At 38.7% G+C, this 15,484-nt stretch overlaps 1 protein-coding gene across 2 annotated transcripts; it reads left to right on the forward strand.

The window, feature by feature from the left end:
• The first annotated feature begins 732 nt into the window (after positions 1-732).
• On the forward strand, positions 733-15,160 carry LOC128523676 (polypeptide N-acetylgalactosaminyltransferase 5). Of its 2 annotated transcripts, none has more exons than XM_053495748.1 (11): positions 733-813; positions 923-2,085; positions 2,472-2,638; positions 3,700-3,819; positions 4,483-4,618; positions 6,822-6,941; positions 7,023-7,140; positions 9,592-9,921; positions 10,914-10,994; positions 13,176-13,325; positions 14,429-15,160. In XM_053495748.1, the coding sequence occupies exons 2-11, from the start codon at positions 1,079-1,081 to the stop codon at positions 14,567-14,569; spliced, it is 2,370 nt and encodes a 789-aa protein (XP_053351723.1). In that variant the 5' UTR covers positions 733-813; positions 923-1,078; the 3' UTR covers positions 14,570-15,160. The 2 variants fall into 2 exon arrangements, with proteins under 2 accessions (XP_053351723.1, XP_053351724.1); XM_053495749.1 differs by having other exon boundaries at positions 806-823.
• The last annotated feature ends 324 nt before the right edge of the window (positions 15,161-15,484 follow it).

Genomic DNA, 15,484 nt, shown 5'->3' on the forward strand with positions numbered 1-15,484 from the left:
TAAAGCCAAACATTTGTGGATGCATGACCATCATACTTTTTAAACATTCCATTCTGCTCCTCCACTTTACTTTGAAGGTTTTCCACCTGACCATCACATAGGCCTAGGTGTGTGATGGTCAGGGGTTCACATACCATTGGTAATTTAGTGTATTTTAAGCTAATATTTTCAACAAAAATATAATATTATTATTATTATTATTAGTTTTTTTTTCTTCAGATATTCCATTTACAACTTGATTATCCAGTTTCAAACCACTTCACCCACGTGTAACCACGTGCTTAAAAAATAATCACCCAAAAGCCATTGTGGTCCATGCAGGAACTGCATCACTAAGATCCTTGACAACTAGAACTAATTATGCATAATCCTTGACGACAGATTTTTTTTTTTTTTATTAATAGATTTTTATAATCTTTATCAGTTCAACGATTAATCAGGACTTTTCCTAAGTGAAACTGTAAAATATATGCATTATGATCAGAATGATGAAATATGAGCTTTAGCTATTAATAGAAGTTAAACCTGGAGGGGAGGCGTGTCCCACAGGACAACGTGGAGCTACGACGCCAACGGGATGCCAGATTGACCGATTTACTCCTTACACAAGGCCTGATATTTAACTAGTGAATGGTTTGTTTTCACAACTAATTTTCACGCACTGGTGATAAAAAGTGTGAGGGTAAAATTACATAGGAAAATAATCAAGTTTTTAAACATGATTGGTAAGTGAGATGAAGTAATAAATTGCAATCTGGCAACTCCTCGTGATATGTTGCTCTGAGTAAAGTTACCTGGCCGACGTGTTACTGCGTACGTGTGTGTGAGAGACGTTTGTTTGTTTGTTGTCGTTTTTATATATATATCACGCAAGTTGTTTTCTCGTGTGAATGTGTGATGCTTGTGTTTCTTTCTTTCTCAGACTTCATGTATGGAGAAAAATGGGACTTTTAGACAGAAGGACGTGGGTGAGATGCTGCCACGCAGTCATGGCTCCACTCTTACTGTGATGAAACTTCCTCACTGTGTATAAGCTCTTCAGGTCTGGCTTAGACTTTTAAAAACACACATCTTCAAAATGAAGGTTAGTAAGTATTTAAGAGGAAGCGGGAGGTTTCTCGCGTTTATCTTCGCCGCTTCGGTTCTCTGGCTGCTGTTTGACATGGCAGCTCTCAGGCTGTCCATTACAGACGCGAATGGAGAACACGGGAAAGAGCGAGTCCTGAAAGACCGGGAGCTGGCTAAAAAAATAGACTTAAACCCCTCAAACATGAAGCAGGATGTCGAGACTTCCAAACGCTCAGAAATGCTGAAGAGACTAGCCTACAAGCGAAAAAAGCCTGACGGCATTCATGGCGAAAACGAAGTCTTCCCTAACTCTAAGAATGGCAACATTGTAACCAGGACTTTTCCCAAGCTCGCGGCTGGGAGCGACTTAAAAGTGCAAGTGGATACAAAGTTATTAAACACAAGCAACAAAGTATCTTCAGGATCAAAGGGAGTTAACGTGAAGAAAGAAGTCCTTCCACAAACCAAAGCGCCATCTGCTGGCCAACAAGGAAAAGACATAAAACTGGAATTCAATGGCAAGAAAGACTACCGAATACCACAACAAATACCACCTCAGGACTTCCAGATACCCCAGGACGTTGCTTTGTCTAACAAATCCGACCACATGTTGAAAAAACAGGTCAAATCAGATTCATCCAACAATGCTCCCCCTAAACAGGAACATGTTGTCCAGCAAAAAATCGTCCTAAGTGAAAACAAGAGTTCCCTGGTGCGTGTTAAAACCACAGCAAAACCGGCACAACTCCATCTGAACGGTTCAAACATCCAAACTGGAAAACTCCTGAACTCTACAAAGAGTGTGACCAAGCAAGGTGCACTCCATAAGGTCATGAACCTGGATGTGACCCTTAAACCCAGGGACGTAAACGCGCCGGGGCAGTTCGGCTGGGCGGCCGAGGTGCCTCAGTACAGTCTAGAGGAGAGCAGGCGCAGGTGGAGCGAGGGCTATTTCAACGTGTTTCTCAGCGAGCAGATTCCAGTGGACCGGGCTATTCCAGATACACGACCTTCAGCGTGAGGACATTTTTTTGTTTTCCTTTCGTCCGTGCATGTGTTTGTATACAGCAGTGTATATTTTTTAATCTAGAGTGCAGTTTTGCTGATCTGAAGCACTGCAAGGGTATAGAAGAGATTTTTGTTTCCTGTCCTATTCTGTTTAATTTGGTTAGCACTTTTTACAGTAGACAGCTTTACGAAAGATCCCCAATGAGCAAGCCAGAGGTTAAAGGGGTTTTCTGACATGAAATAAAGGGACCAGACACAAAACAGAATCCTGGAAACATTTGCCTGTATTTTTATTGATGTGTACAGTAAAATGTTATATCACTGTGTTAATTCTACAACACATGCTTTATCTTATTGTTTTATTGTAGCGTAATCACATCCTTTGTATTCTTCAGATGCGCAGAGAAGTTAGTTCATGATTATCTGCCTACGACAAGTGTGATCTTCTGCTTTGTGGACGAGGTCTGGTCCACTCTCTTGCGCTCCGTCCACAGTGTGCTCAACCGATCTCCGCCTCACCTGCTTAAAGAGATTATACTGGTGGACGACTGTAGTACAAAAGGTGTGTTGGCGAGAAAGAACATTGGGTGTATGAATGATAAAAATTCCTTTTTCTGCTTGCTGTGGGCTTCCCTGGGTTGTTCTAACTTAATTTTCTTTACTACCTAATCGAGCAATGATTGCTCTATGCTGTGATATACGTAATGATAATGCCAGATTAAGGTAAATAGGACACATTCTAATCAGAATTAGTGTTTAGCAGCTGGGGGCGTCAATGTTTGATGGTGTAACCTGATTAAAGAAAAAATAATGCATCTGGTAGTTAAGGACATCATGAACTTATTTTTATTATTATTAAACCCAAGGTCTGTTAAATGCTCAAAATATATATTAGATTATAGTGAGAACCAGGGAGCAAAAATGTACTGAAGCCTGCAATACCTTTGGGGAAAAAAAACAAAAAACAATTGACAGTAGTAATTTAATTAATTGATAATTTTCCTGGAGATTGTGACTTACTACTAGACACCTGAAGAGAACAAGTACAACTCATGTTGTTGCATCACAAAAGCAAATGCATGCCCAGGCAGCGCCAGTTTTGTTCGTCTAATGACATAAATCAAATTCAGTTATGTGATTATCATACCAAATGTCCCATCCCTTTTTAGCAACCAACTTTTTTGATTTTGTTTTAAATAACAACAAACAGGCTTTTAATAATCACGTTAAAGTGACTCATACACAGTATGATTAGAAACAAAATAATTAATAATCATAATTAATGAATTAATTTTTTCATCTTTATTAAACCCCTTTATCCTGATCAGGGTCGTCCTGGATCCAGAGCCATGGTTGTGCTGGACTCCTGATGGAATGCCATTCCATCACAAGGCACCATGCACACACATTCAGACCTATACATGGGAATAACGTAGTCAGTCATGTACAGCCTAACCTGCATGTTTTTTGGGAGGCGGAAGAAAACCAGAGAAACCCCATCTAGATACAGACTGCAAGAATATGTGAAACTCCACACACCGTAACCTGAGATACTAAATTGGGAACCCTGGAGCTTCATTAAGGTTCCTTAATTGAATAAGTTTCTGTCCCTTTGTGTTGTAGACTACCTGAAAGACAAACTTGATGCCTACATGTCGCAGTTTCCCAAAGTCCGGATCATCCGTCTTAAAGAGAGGCATGGGCTGATCAGGGCAAGACTGGCAGGGGCTGCTGAGGCAAAGGGTAAACGTGCAAGCACAAGCAGATAGCATCTGCATAACAATACACACATGTATAAGTTAAACAGTGTTTAAAATATTTCTCTTGATAAACTGGTGAAAGTCATACAAGAGCTAGCAATATGATTACAATGTTTAAGTGATTAAGTGTCATTATCATACATTATTATTCTGTATAGGTCAGTGCTTTTATGTCTTTTTTGTTAGTCAGTGATTAAAAATAAAAAAAATATATTGATGTAGCAGGTGTTTAATTTTGCTTAGGTTCCCATGCAATTTAATTTCTCATGAAATAAATAAATCCACACACTCACTCACTCTCAATACAGTACTGCTTATCCTGTAGTGGGTCACAGAAGGCCTGAAGCCTATCGCAGGGGACTCTGGGCACTAGGTGGGATACACCCCGGATGGGGTGCCACTCAATTGCAGCACGCACACTGGGACAATTTGTAATGCTAATTAGTCTAACCTGCATTCCTTTGTACTCTGGTTTCCTCCCCGGAGGAAACCCATTAAGCACAGGGAGAACATACAACGTCAGCACACAGATACCTGAAGGCAGGACTCGGACCCTCAACCTCAAAAAAATACGTTGCTAAACTCTTCCATTGCCTTTACGTCTCCTGTGCATGATGTGTGATTACTTGGTGTGTCTCTTACTCAGGTGATGTCCTGACGTTCCTGGACTCCCATATCGAGTGTAATGTGGGCTGGTTGGAGCCGCTGCTGGACAGAGTGTACCTGGACCGCAGGAAAGTTGCCTGTCCTGTTATCGAGGTCATCAACGACAAGGATATGAGGTAGCAATTCTTGATTCTGTCAGTTTAAACTTGTACAAGCATGAGAGCCACTGATTGTAAGTACACCATGGAATAATTGTTCATAAAGTGGACGGTCAGGTTTGGCAAGCTGAATTGTTTTGGAATGGTTGATGACAGTGGAGCCTCTTTTCTCCTCCCCACCTAATTTTTCCTTTGCATTATTAAAGATACAAGTACAATATTGCCATGTTACAGAGATGGTGCCAGATATACGTTTTCTCTGATGGCTTTACTGTGCACTAAATCATAGATTTTGCAAAGAAGCTCCGCATTAAAACAATTAATCAACATTTATTTATATAGCACTTTACAGCAACCAAAATGCTTTACAGCACCAAAAATGACAAAAAAAAGTGGCAAAAAAGTAAAAATCAAAAATTATACAAAACAAAATAAAAATTTATTATGTCTTTTATAAAAAATAAAACACATAATAAATGGGTAAATAAAAAATATAAATGGAAAATTGAATAATAATTATAAAAATAAAGATAAATAAAACAAAATGATAAGATTATATTAAAAAAAAACATAAAATTATAATATATTATAATATAATTATATTTTGGCATTTCGCCAAAACATGGTATTGGTGCTAAAGTGTCTCATATAGGTGAAAAGGTATATTTTCAGATAGGATCATATAACACTATTTTTCAAAATGCTTTTTGCTCCTTTTCCATGCTTTCTTTTTTTTTTTTTTTGGTAAATATGCGTACACATTTCCAGCAGATATAAAATATAAATACATTTGCTTAATACAATTTAATGATTATTATGTAGTGTCCATAACCTTTTTTTTCCTTTATTAAAATTTTTCAGTGACCTTCATTGTTACTTAGATTAAACCTGGCCAATTTAGATTTCACATGAAAAGACACAAACCTAAAAAAGTGTATTATTCTAAAATGCAAAATTGTTAAGATATTGCAACAAATTTGACAGGGTTACAGACACAAGGAAGCAAGATTGGTCACTTTAATGTTGCATAAACTTGAAAATTAGCTTCTTTTCTACACATTTTATGTATTATATGTATGAAATAAAAAAAATTTAATCAGCACCATTACTTTCCATTTAGGCATTTGGCAGACGCTCTTATCCAGAGCGACTTACATTTTTATCTCATTACACATCTGAGCAGTTGAGGGTTAAGGGCCTTGCTCAAGGGCCCAACAGTGGCAACTTGGTGGTTGTGGGGTTTGAACCTGGGACCTTCCGAACCGTAGTCCAATGCCTTAACCACTGAGCTACCCCTGGCCCAATACTGTGTACTTGGCCAAAGATTGTACTACATCCAAGTACTTTGCTATGATGTATTATTAAAAAAAATGCACATGGTGGATGAGTCATGATAATTCTGTGACTCTATAATGGCTGGCACATGTCTCTGATATCACACCCCTCCCCCAGCCCCGCCCTCTTCTTATCTGACACCTGTAACCTTTTGTCTGGTGCTTTCATCTCATCTCATTTCTCTGCATGAAATGTATGGCACCTTCGCTTTGACTTCATTCATGTGAATAAACCGGTCAACGTATGACCAGTTTATTTCACTATACGTATATGCGTATACGTACTGTATATACGTATTATTTTTTACTAAAAGGGAAACAAATGTCTGAAAACTTTAACAGAAAACAGACAAACTTACAACAAAGTCTCAGTTCTGATAGTTTAGAAATAATTTGAAAGGTAATGATTATTAGAAAGTGATTAGATATAAAGTTTGCTCTCCAGCACTGGCTACACACATACAGTGCAGCAGCACTCTCCTCAGTGCCTTTCTTGTGGGTCTACACATTATTTTTCATCAGAAATAACATACACTTTTCTGACACATGATCTCTGGAGATCTAATAGCATTGTCAGGTTTTCTTTTATAAAATAGCAAAATCAAAACTCCAGCTTTTTCCCAACCTGGAGGAAGCTTGAGGCTTTATTCAGATTCTGTCTGTACACGAGCTATAAAGCTCAGCCTTGAGCATCACGATCCCACTGATGCCCTTAAGCTTCAACCAAGACGACTGAACAAGTGGATTGTTTATATAAAAAGAGCCCAACCTATTTGAATCTGTCCAAACCAATAAACAATGAGTATCTAGATTTATGGTTATGTGGAATGTTTATTTATATATTTTTTTTTTAGAAGAAAAATGTTGTGCATTTTTTGTGTTTACAGTTATGTGATGGTAGACAATTTCCAAAGGGGCATCTTCAAATGGCCTTTAGTGTTCGGTTGGAGCACGCTAACCGACGACTTTATCAGGAAGAACCATATCAAAGTCTCAGATCCTCTCAGGTAATATTTATTGTATTTCTGACCTACTGTCCGGATGACATCTAACATCAATTGTAAATTTTGTGTGGTGTTATATTTCAGGTGCCCGGTGATGGCAGGGGGGCTGTTCTCCATAGATCGGAATTATTTTTATGAGCTGGGAGGTTACGATCCAGGCCTGGATGTGTGGGGAGGGGAGAATATGGAGATTTCATTCAAGGTAAAACATTTGTGTTGATGTGCTTGTTATAGCACGTTATTGTTTCTATCGTAAAAATCCATTTACAGGGACTTGTATAGTAGATATGCTACCTAAAATTAGATTAATAATAAAATGGATTGAAAAGCGTTTTTTTACAAATGTAAGGGTCTGACACATCGGGAAGGAACATATGGGAACCAGATGTTAATTACTTTATTAAGCACAGTTGAGTTAAGCTCGAAGGTATGCAGTCTTAATGTAGTTACGTTCGTTAAAAGCACAGTGGTCCTGGTGCCACACAGGTGAATGGCGCGTGTCCACAGGATGAAGCTCAGGAGGTGCCGATTCCTCGGTGGCGCGGATGGAGCAGAAGAGACAAGCATGGCGTGAGGCAGGCAGAGACAGTGTGTGAGTGCGAATTTAGCTTAGAGAGTGCGGAGTGTATATGTTTACGACCTACTATACTCTCCGGATGTGTTCGGCATATCCATTTTATGGGCCGCGAGTGGCAGGAATCCGGCGTCTCCAAATTGTCTTCCAGTGCATTAGTGATTCCCACACCCTTCTCATACAGGTTACGCCATGTGCGCGAGAACTCCGAGTGAAAACCATTTTTAGGTGTGTGCGCACTCTCTGTCAGCCCGCCGTCACATAAAACGCATATCATTGATATGGTGACGTTTATAGAAGTTGTTTAGAATAAGACCCTTTTGCGGCCCATCCTATCCTATCCTGTTCTGGATTATGTTCCTAAAGTATTGTCATATTACTTACAAAGAGTTGATGAATTTTGGAATATGCTTAGTTTGAAAGTGTTGCTTAAGTTCCTGGTTCAGCAACTTCAATAGTGGAGTCGGTTACAAGACCGATCAGAAGCTAAAGAAAGAACTAAGGCCGTGCAATTAATCGAAAATTTATCAAAACCAGCTTTCAGAATCTATAACGAACGTAATCTTGCCTACGTCGATTATTTATATTTTTTATTTTGTTCGTATACTGATCGACATGCAAGCAGCATGGAGGAGGATTCTTTCATTATGAAGAAAATATTCCAGCTTTAATTGTTGAGAATATTTTCAGTACAAACCTTGGTCACTGAACTCTGAAAGGGGAAAAAAATCATAATAATGATAAAATATTTAATAACTCGTGATAGAAACATATTGCTCAGCACTAATAAAAACCATGTGTCACTGATGATGTGGGGTTGTCTGTAACGAGGCATTTATTTAGCCAGTCTCCATTGTCTATTCAAAGCTAAGAAAGTGCCGTCCTTTTAAATATGTAAAAGGACAAATAAATTGTGCTTTGTGGTTTCCTGTAACATGACAAGCTGCATTTTTTCGTCCTATTAAATTTACGAGAGAGAGAGAGAAAGGTGAGAGAACTGCTGTTTCTAGCTGCTTTAATGCAAGTGAGAACAGGAACTAACTTGTTTAACAGACATTCCACAGTATTAAACATATATGGTGTGGTATAGTACAGTGGTGTAGTGGTTAGCACTGTCGCCTTGCACCTCCAGGTTCGATTCCCGTCTCTGTGTGCATGGAGTTTGCATGTTCTCCCCGTGCTTGCCGGGTTTCCTCCGGATACTCCGGTTTCCTCCGACAGTCCAAACACATGCAGATTGGGCTAACTGGTGTTCCCAAATTTCCTGTAGTGTGTGAATGAGTGTGTGTATGTGTACCCCACCTCATGCCCTAAGTCTCCTGAAATAGGCTCCTCACTCAAGGGCCTCACTCAAGGGCACAATTGGGACAACTTGGTGGTTGTGGGATTTGAACCTGGGACCTTCCGAACCATAGCCCAATAGAGTTTATGCAACATCAGCAAACAATCCTTCCCTTTGCTTCCCTTAAAATTTCAAGTTGCTAACTTCAGTTGTTCTGGAGAGAGAATTTTTTAGTGTTGTACTGTCTTGCTTCAAACTAAAATAATTAAAAATGCTAATTATTCATATTTTTTTAATAAGTATTGTTACCAAAATTGGTGTAAGCGTCTAGAAGCATATGACGTAAAAACTGTTCTTTAAAATAAATTATTCTGTGCAATATGTAAAATAAAAAAAAAACATTGTCAAAATAAATTAGGCACACACCTTACGTTATGTGGCTTGAAAACTAAAGATTTTTTCAGTTAAAATTGCTATTCATTATCTGCCCAATAACTATTAACACATATACCAATAAAATTCCAGAGCTACCTCAGTTACAGTATTTGCATGGGACATAAAGCTGTAGTGTCCGTAACCATGTAAAACTCTGCAATATCTTAACAATTTAGAATGAAACACTTTTTTCAGGTTTATGCCTTTTATGTAAAAACTAAATTCTAAGTTTCATATAAATGACAATTAAGATAATTAAAAGATTTGATAAAAAACATTAACAATAACACCTCGTTTTCTGATTTTCACTTTCCTTTATTCACATTCATCATTGTTCACCATTATTGATTTTCCCTCTTCAGATCTGGATGTGTGGCGGCGAGATCGAGATCATCCCATGCTCTCGTGTCGGTCATATTTTCCGTGGTGAGAACCCCTACAAATTCCCCAAAGATCGTCAAAAGACGGTGGAGAGAAACCTGGCTCGTGTGGCTGAGGTCTGGCTGGACGAGTATAAAGAGATTTTCTACGGCCATGGTTACCTACATTTACTGAACAAAAATGTGATCGACATTGGGGACCTCACAGAACAGAACCAGCTGCGTCAGAAGCTTCAGTGCAAGAGCTTCAAGTGGTACGTGGAGAATGTCTACCCTGAGCTGGAGGCTCCGCTGGCCAAAGCTGAAGGCCTTGTAAGTACAGTGTTGTTACAGAGGAGATTTAATGTATACTGCGAGCACTTACACCCGGGTTGACTTCAACCATGCAGGTTAATCGTTTGAGCACTTTAATATACTGTAGCACCAAACACAGGATTATTTTTCCTCCAAAGCGGAATGATGTACAAAAAAAATCACCAAGTTAATTTAATTTTGTCCTTACTATGAAATTTTTATTTTATTTATTTTAAATACAATATATTTTATTATTTTGTCATAGAAATGTTAATAAAAATGAAGGGACAGTAAGGTCAAACCAGGACTTGTGATTACAATTCTTGTGAATGAAGGCAAAAAAAAGGCCGGACATTGACAGATGTCTCCTAGCATGTAGAGTAATGAGACTCCACCTCGGGTAAATATTTAAACAGTGCAAACATTGTAGAAAGAAAAAGGCCCTACTGTACATTTGTGACTGTCGATCGCGGTGGCTCGGAGTCAAGTGCAGTCATTCAGTGAGAGGAATGGTTGATCCTTGAACACTTGTCACCAACTTGTAGATAAGCCACATCTGTCTGTGGGAACTGTACACAGTCATTTACTTGCACGTTACAGGAACTTAGCTGGGACTTATGGCCACATGAGTGCAGGAGGGGATTTTATAGAGAAATAATGGGAGTTTTTTTTTTTTTATTATTATTATTCTCATGAATGTGTTTTGTTATTCTCAAAAGTCCCAGTTTGACTTGAACAATCCTCTGTGAGCTCTTCTACATGCTAAATAGATTTTGTTTTCCTCACTCAGAAGACAGGGCTATTGTTAAACGTCAACAAGGGCGCTCTGTAGCTCCAGGCCTTTCAGTCGCCCCGTGTTGGGATTAAAGCCTTTGTTGAGTGTCGGGGCCAAAGCAACAAAATCACTTTGTTTTGAAACCACAGCGTTCCCCTTATGTCTCTGTCTTCTCTTCCATGTTCTACATAGTCAGCTTTTAAACCATGTTTTTATTTTGTGTTTTTCTTTTTAGGTTTTTAACCTTGGCACTAGGAAGTGTCTGGTACAGGAAAAAGGCTCTTTATCTTTTGGGATGTGTGATCTTAGCAAACAGGTAATGCAGACCTGCGTTAATGTTTAGTTGTCATATTTATGTTTACATTTATTTATCTCTGTAGAAGGAATGCAAACAGACCATTTTTGTTACTATGCCACGCCATGCTGTCTACAGGAAAAGATCTTTAACACTGTAGATATTAATTAAAAAGAGGAGCCAGCGGGACATCCGAGTGGCGCAGTAAAGTCCTCGCCCTATCACATGGAGATCACGAGTTCGAACCGGAGGTCTAGAGTGAGCTGATCTGGACCTCCTTTAGCAAGGTGACGGTGCTAAGCACTAAGCCACCGTGCCGGCATTTTATTGTTAATTTCTTTTTAGCTTCGATGTGCTTTTGTGTCAAAACATCATAAAAATCATCCGATCATAGAGGCTATTGGTATTAGACAATACAATCTCAAACAAATAACAACAAACATTTTTTATTTTACCCTGTCATTACATGCAGGCAAGTACCCCCTTCCTGCTTTCCCAGGATTTAAGTGCAGCCAGGTGTTGCTAATCAACAGCCCCTCATTAACCGAGCATCAGCAGTTCTGTAGATCTCAATAAATGCAAAGGTTTTGGCAGTTTGCTTGTCTGGAGCATTCAGGTGTGTGTTAACACAATGCCAAGAAGCAAAGACATAGGCAATGGTTTTCGGAAAATAAATTGTTGATGCATATCAATCTGAAAAGGGTTTACAACCATTTCCATACAATTTGGACAATTACTAATCTTCCCAAGAGTGAATGTCCCAGCAATTTCACTGTCAACATGCTAAGGAGAAGAAAAAAAAAAAAAGTAAAGGTTGCATCTCAGACCCTACAGGCCTCACTGAGCTTGTTAAATGTTAAGGTGGATGACGGCAAAATTAGAAGAAGACTGAACAAGAACAGATTGTGTAGAAGGGTTACCAAGAGAAAGCCTCTTCTGTCTAAAAAAAGAACATGGAAGCACGACTAATCGGCATCTGAATAAACCACAAGGCTTCTGCAATAATGTCTTATGGACAGATGAGACCAAAGTGGAGTTAATGCCCAGTGCCATGATTGGGGGAAAACCAAACAGCATTTCAGCAGAAATACCTTATAAGGACCTGGGCATCTTCAAGTCAGTGAGTCAACCATGAATTCCTCTGGATACCAGCATATTTTAGAGGCGAATGTGAGGCAATCTGTCGGGCAGCTAATGCTTGGTCTAAATTTGTTCATGCAACATGACGATCTGAAGCATATCAGCAAATCTACATTAGATTGATTTCAGTTTTGTAATGGCCTAGTCAAATTCCAGACAACAGACCATCTGAAATGCGGTAGGGGAACGTAAGAGAGCTGTGCAAATTCCTCTAAAACCTCAGTAAACTGAAGCAATGTTCTAAAGAAGATTGGGCCAAAATTCCTCAACAATGATGTGAGAGTCTGATAAACTCATACAGGAAATTAATACTTCTAGTTGTTGCTGCTAAAGGTGGATCTTTTGGGCTGTGAAAAATGTTGTCGTTGGTCTGAGGTTGTATTTGACCAAAAATGAGATGGGCTAACTACTTGACTATCCTGAATGACCAGGTATTTCCATCAATGGATTTTTTTTCTTCCCTGACGGCACGGGCATATTCCAAGATAACAATGCTAGAGCTCGTCTGGCCCAGATTGTGAAATAGCGGTTCATGGAGAATGAGATTTCATTTTCACACCTGGATTGACCACCATAGAGTCCAGATATTTACACCCTATTAAGAATCTCTGGTATGTGCTGGAGAAGACTTTACTCTAAGGTCCAACTCTTATATCATCAATACCAAGATCTTGGAGTGACACTAATGTGACTGTGGACTGACACAAATTCTGTGAGCTTGCAAAAGCTCACCAATTCAATACCACAGCCATAATCAAAGCAAAAGGTCGAGTAACAAAATATTGGTGTGTGCAATTATTATTATTTTTTTATACCGTAATACTGCTGATATTTCTCAGTGTTTAAAAAAACTAACATTGCATACACTTGCATTATAGAAATCCCTTAGGGTATATACAGACATGAGCATTGACCGTTATAATTACTAATTATCACCACACCCATATTGGGACTGCTCTTTAAAAGGCTGCCCTTCTACTAAACATTCCACAAGAGACAAGTCCTAGGATATAAGGCAGTATTGTAAGACAGTAATCATTGTCCTTGTTCTCCATCTTGCAGAGCCAGCACTTCAGCTACAGCTGGGTGAGACTGCTCCGCCAGAACGCTTCTTGCGTGTCTCCACAAGTCACAGGAGGAGGCCTGACCTTGGAACCGTGTGACAACACTAAACCACACCTCCGCTGGCTGCACAAGACCAATAAATTGCTGGTATGTCATCGTTGGGTAAACTAGATTACCTTTACTGACTTTGTGAAATCACCAGTAAAGGGCTATGAATTAAGGTAAGCATAAACTAAATCTGAAACAGGTGTGATGGTCAGGTGAACACACAGATGTTTGGCCTCGGTAGTGTAAAAAAAGTGATGTAGGAAGAACTCACCGAGGATGACCTCTGCTATGAGCATGAATGTTATTTCTCTATATATTTTTAGGTATTTTATAGGTCCAAACATTCGGTTCGTGGTTCAATTCCAAAAATTTGGAGCTGGGTGATGATTTTCTCTAGTTTTTTAGCTGTGCATTGTACCACAGTCTGGAGCGACTTAGTGTTTCTCCCCATCTTTTTACACATCTGAGGGTTTAAGGCCGTCCTCAAGGGCCCAACAGCAGCAACTTGGTGGTGCTGGGAAATGAACCTGGAACCGATCAGTAGTCGAACACCTTAACCCCTGAGCTGTCAAATGTTGTAAAGCATTATGTATCTTGTGGTCTGTACAGTAGTATATTGGTGGTTGTTACACCACACTGTGGGTGTAGTGTGAAGCCATTTGCCATGTTTGTCTCTACACCATTATCGAGTTCAGTGGTTCTCAGCCCTGTTCATGGAGGACTCCCTGTCCTGCACATTTTAGTGTTTTCTCAGGTCCAACCACACCTGATTTAACTAATCAGCTAACTAATAGCCCTTTTTAAATTATAATGGTCATGATGGGCATAGTCGTGGACCGAAGGTCCTCCAGGAATTGGGTTGAGAACTCCTGGTCTGGTTCAGCTACAGTACTGTATATGGATACAATTGTCTTAAGTGTTTTTAGGTTCAGGTAAGAACGTCAGACTTGTGAGGTGGGGTTTTGGAATTTTTGTAAAGAAATTCATTACAACTGACTCTCGCTAACTGATATTTGCACAGTTTGCTTCATAATATTGCTGAAGAAATCATCATACTCATTAATAAAATGCATTAAAGCATATTCGAGTAGTTTGACATTTTTGTTGTGGATTATACTTATAATTTATAATGCAGACAGATGAGTTTCCCTTATGATGTGTGTGTGTGTGTGTGTGTGTGTGTGTGTGTGTGTGTATTTTAGGCAGAGCACCTGATTGCTGAGACATCTTTTCAACGTTTGTGTCTAGAGGCAGGACCTAACGGCAACTCAATCCACCTAAAGGCCTGTGATGAATCCAGCTCCTATCAGAAATGGCAGTTCACACACTACTACTCACAATGAGCCTCGGGGACACATCACCCGTTTTCATCTCATTTTTATCAATACGAAGTTGTTCTGTTACATAGTGTGTAAGTGAAGTATGGACAGATGCATGCAGTGACATTGTGTAATTTTTGTTAAAAGGTTTGTTTTAAGAGTTGGTATGGGTTTTTTTTTGTTTGTTTGTTTGTTTTGTTTTTTTAGCCCATACAAGTAACATGTTTTTTGGGTGGAGCATTTTGAATTGAATGGACTTGGATGAAACAAGCATACATATTTGAAGTTAAACAAAAATGATTTTGAATGGTACTTATTACTTATGCAGTGGTCAGGTGAATGGTCAGTGTTGTCGGTTATGTATAAAATCCATTATTTTGGCACAAATCTAATTTAATTTTAATTAATTTTAATAATTGTTTACAGCTGGTAACCATAGTGAGATCCAAGATAAGCAATAGCAATAGTGTTATGTTGTACACATTCCTTGTTGACACTAGAGGGAGCTGTTTACAATGTTTATAAAGTTGTTGTTTTTTACCCTGGTGATTATGGATATAAAGAACAAATCAAATCGTTTTTATTAAAAATTAAATCATTGTTTATCATGTTAAAGTCTTGGTATGGTTAGGAAAATGACTTGATATTAAGCATGTCAATAATATATTTTTATATAATTTACCCAACTGTTAAATGTGAGTAAGATCTGTTCGAAATATTGGAATTTCAGAAATGTCAGAAGTTTAAAAAAATTTCCAAACTGTCTATAGACCGTTACTGAGCATCATATAAACTGAAACTTTCAGTAGCATGCCAAAAGATACTTATCTATTTACCAAGAAAAAAATGCATCAAGACCTTTGAAATGGTAATATCAGTAGAGGTAAGCCTATGGATTTTTTACAGTGGATAAAAAGGTCCACACTCCCCTGATTAAAG

The sequence above is a fragment of the Clarias gariepinus genome, chromosome 5 (genome assembly GCF_024256425.1).
Source record: "Clarias gariepinus isolate MV-2021 ecotype Netherlands chromosome 5, CGAR_prim_01v2, whole genome shotgun sequence".
Lineage (NCBI taxonomy): Eukaryota > Metazoa > Chordata > Actinopteri > Siluriformes > Clariidae > Clarias > Clarias gariepinus.

What these genes read in the sequence shown, in the direction of transcription:
- LOC128523676 (XM_053495748.1), top strand. Translation starts at nt 1,079, where the DNA reads ATGAAGGTTAGTAAGTATTTAAGAGGAAGCGGGAGGTTTCTCGCGTTT. An exon ending in AAAGTCTCAGATCCTCTCAG is followed by an intron (nt 6,942 to 7,022) that starts GTAATATTTATT and finishes GTTATATTTCAG; the next exon opens with GTGCCCGGTGATGGCAGGGG. An exon ending in ACAAGACCAATAAATTGCTG is followed by an intron (nt 13,326 to 14,428) that starts GTATGTCATCGT and finishes TGTGTATTTTAG; the next exon opens with GCAGAGCACCTGATTGCTGA.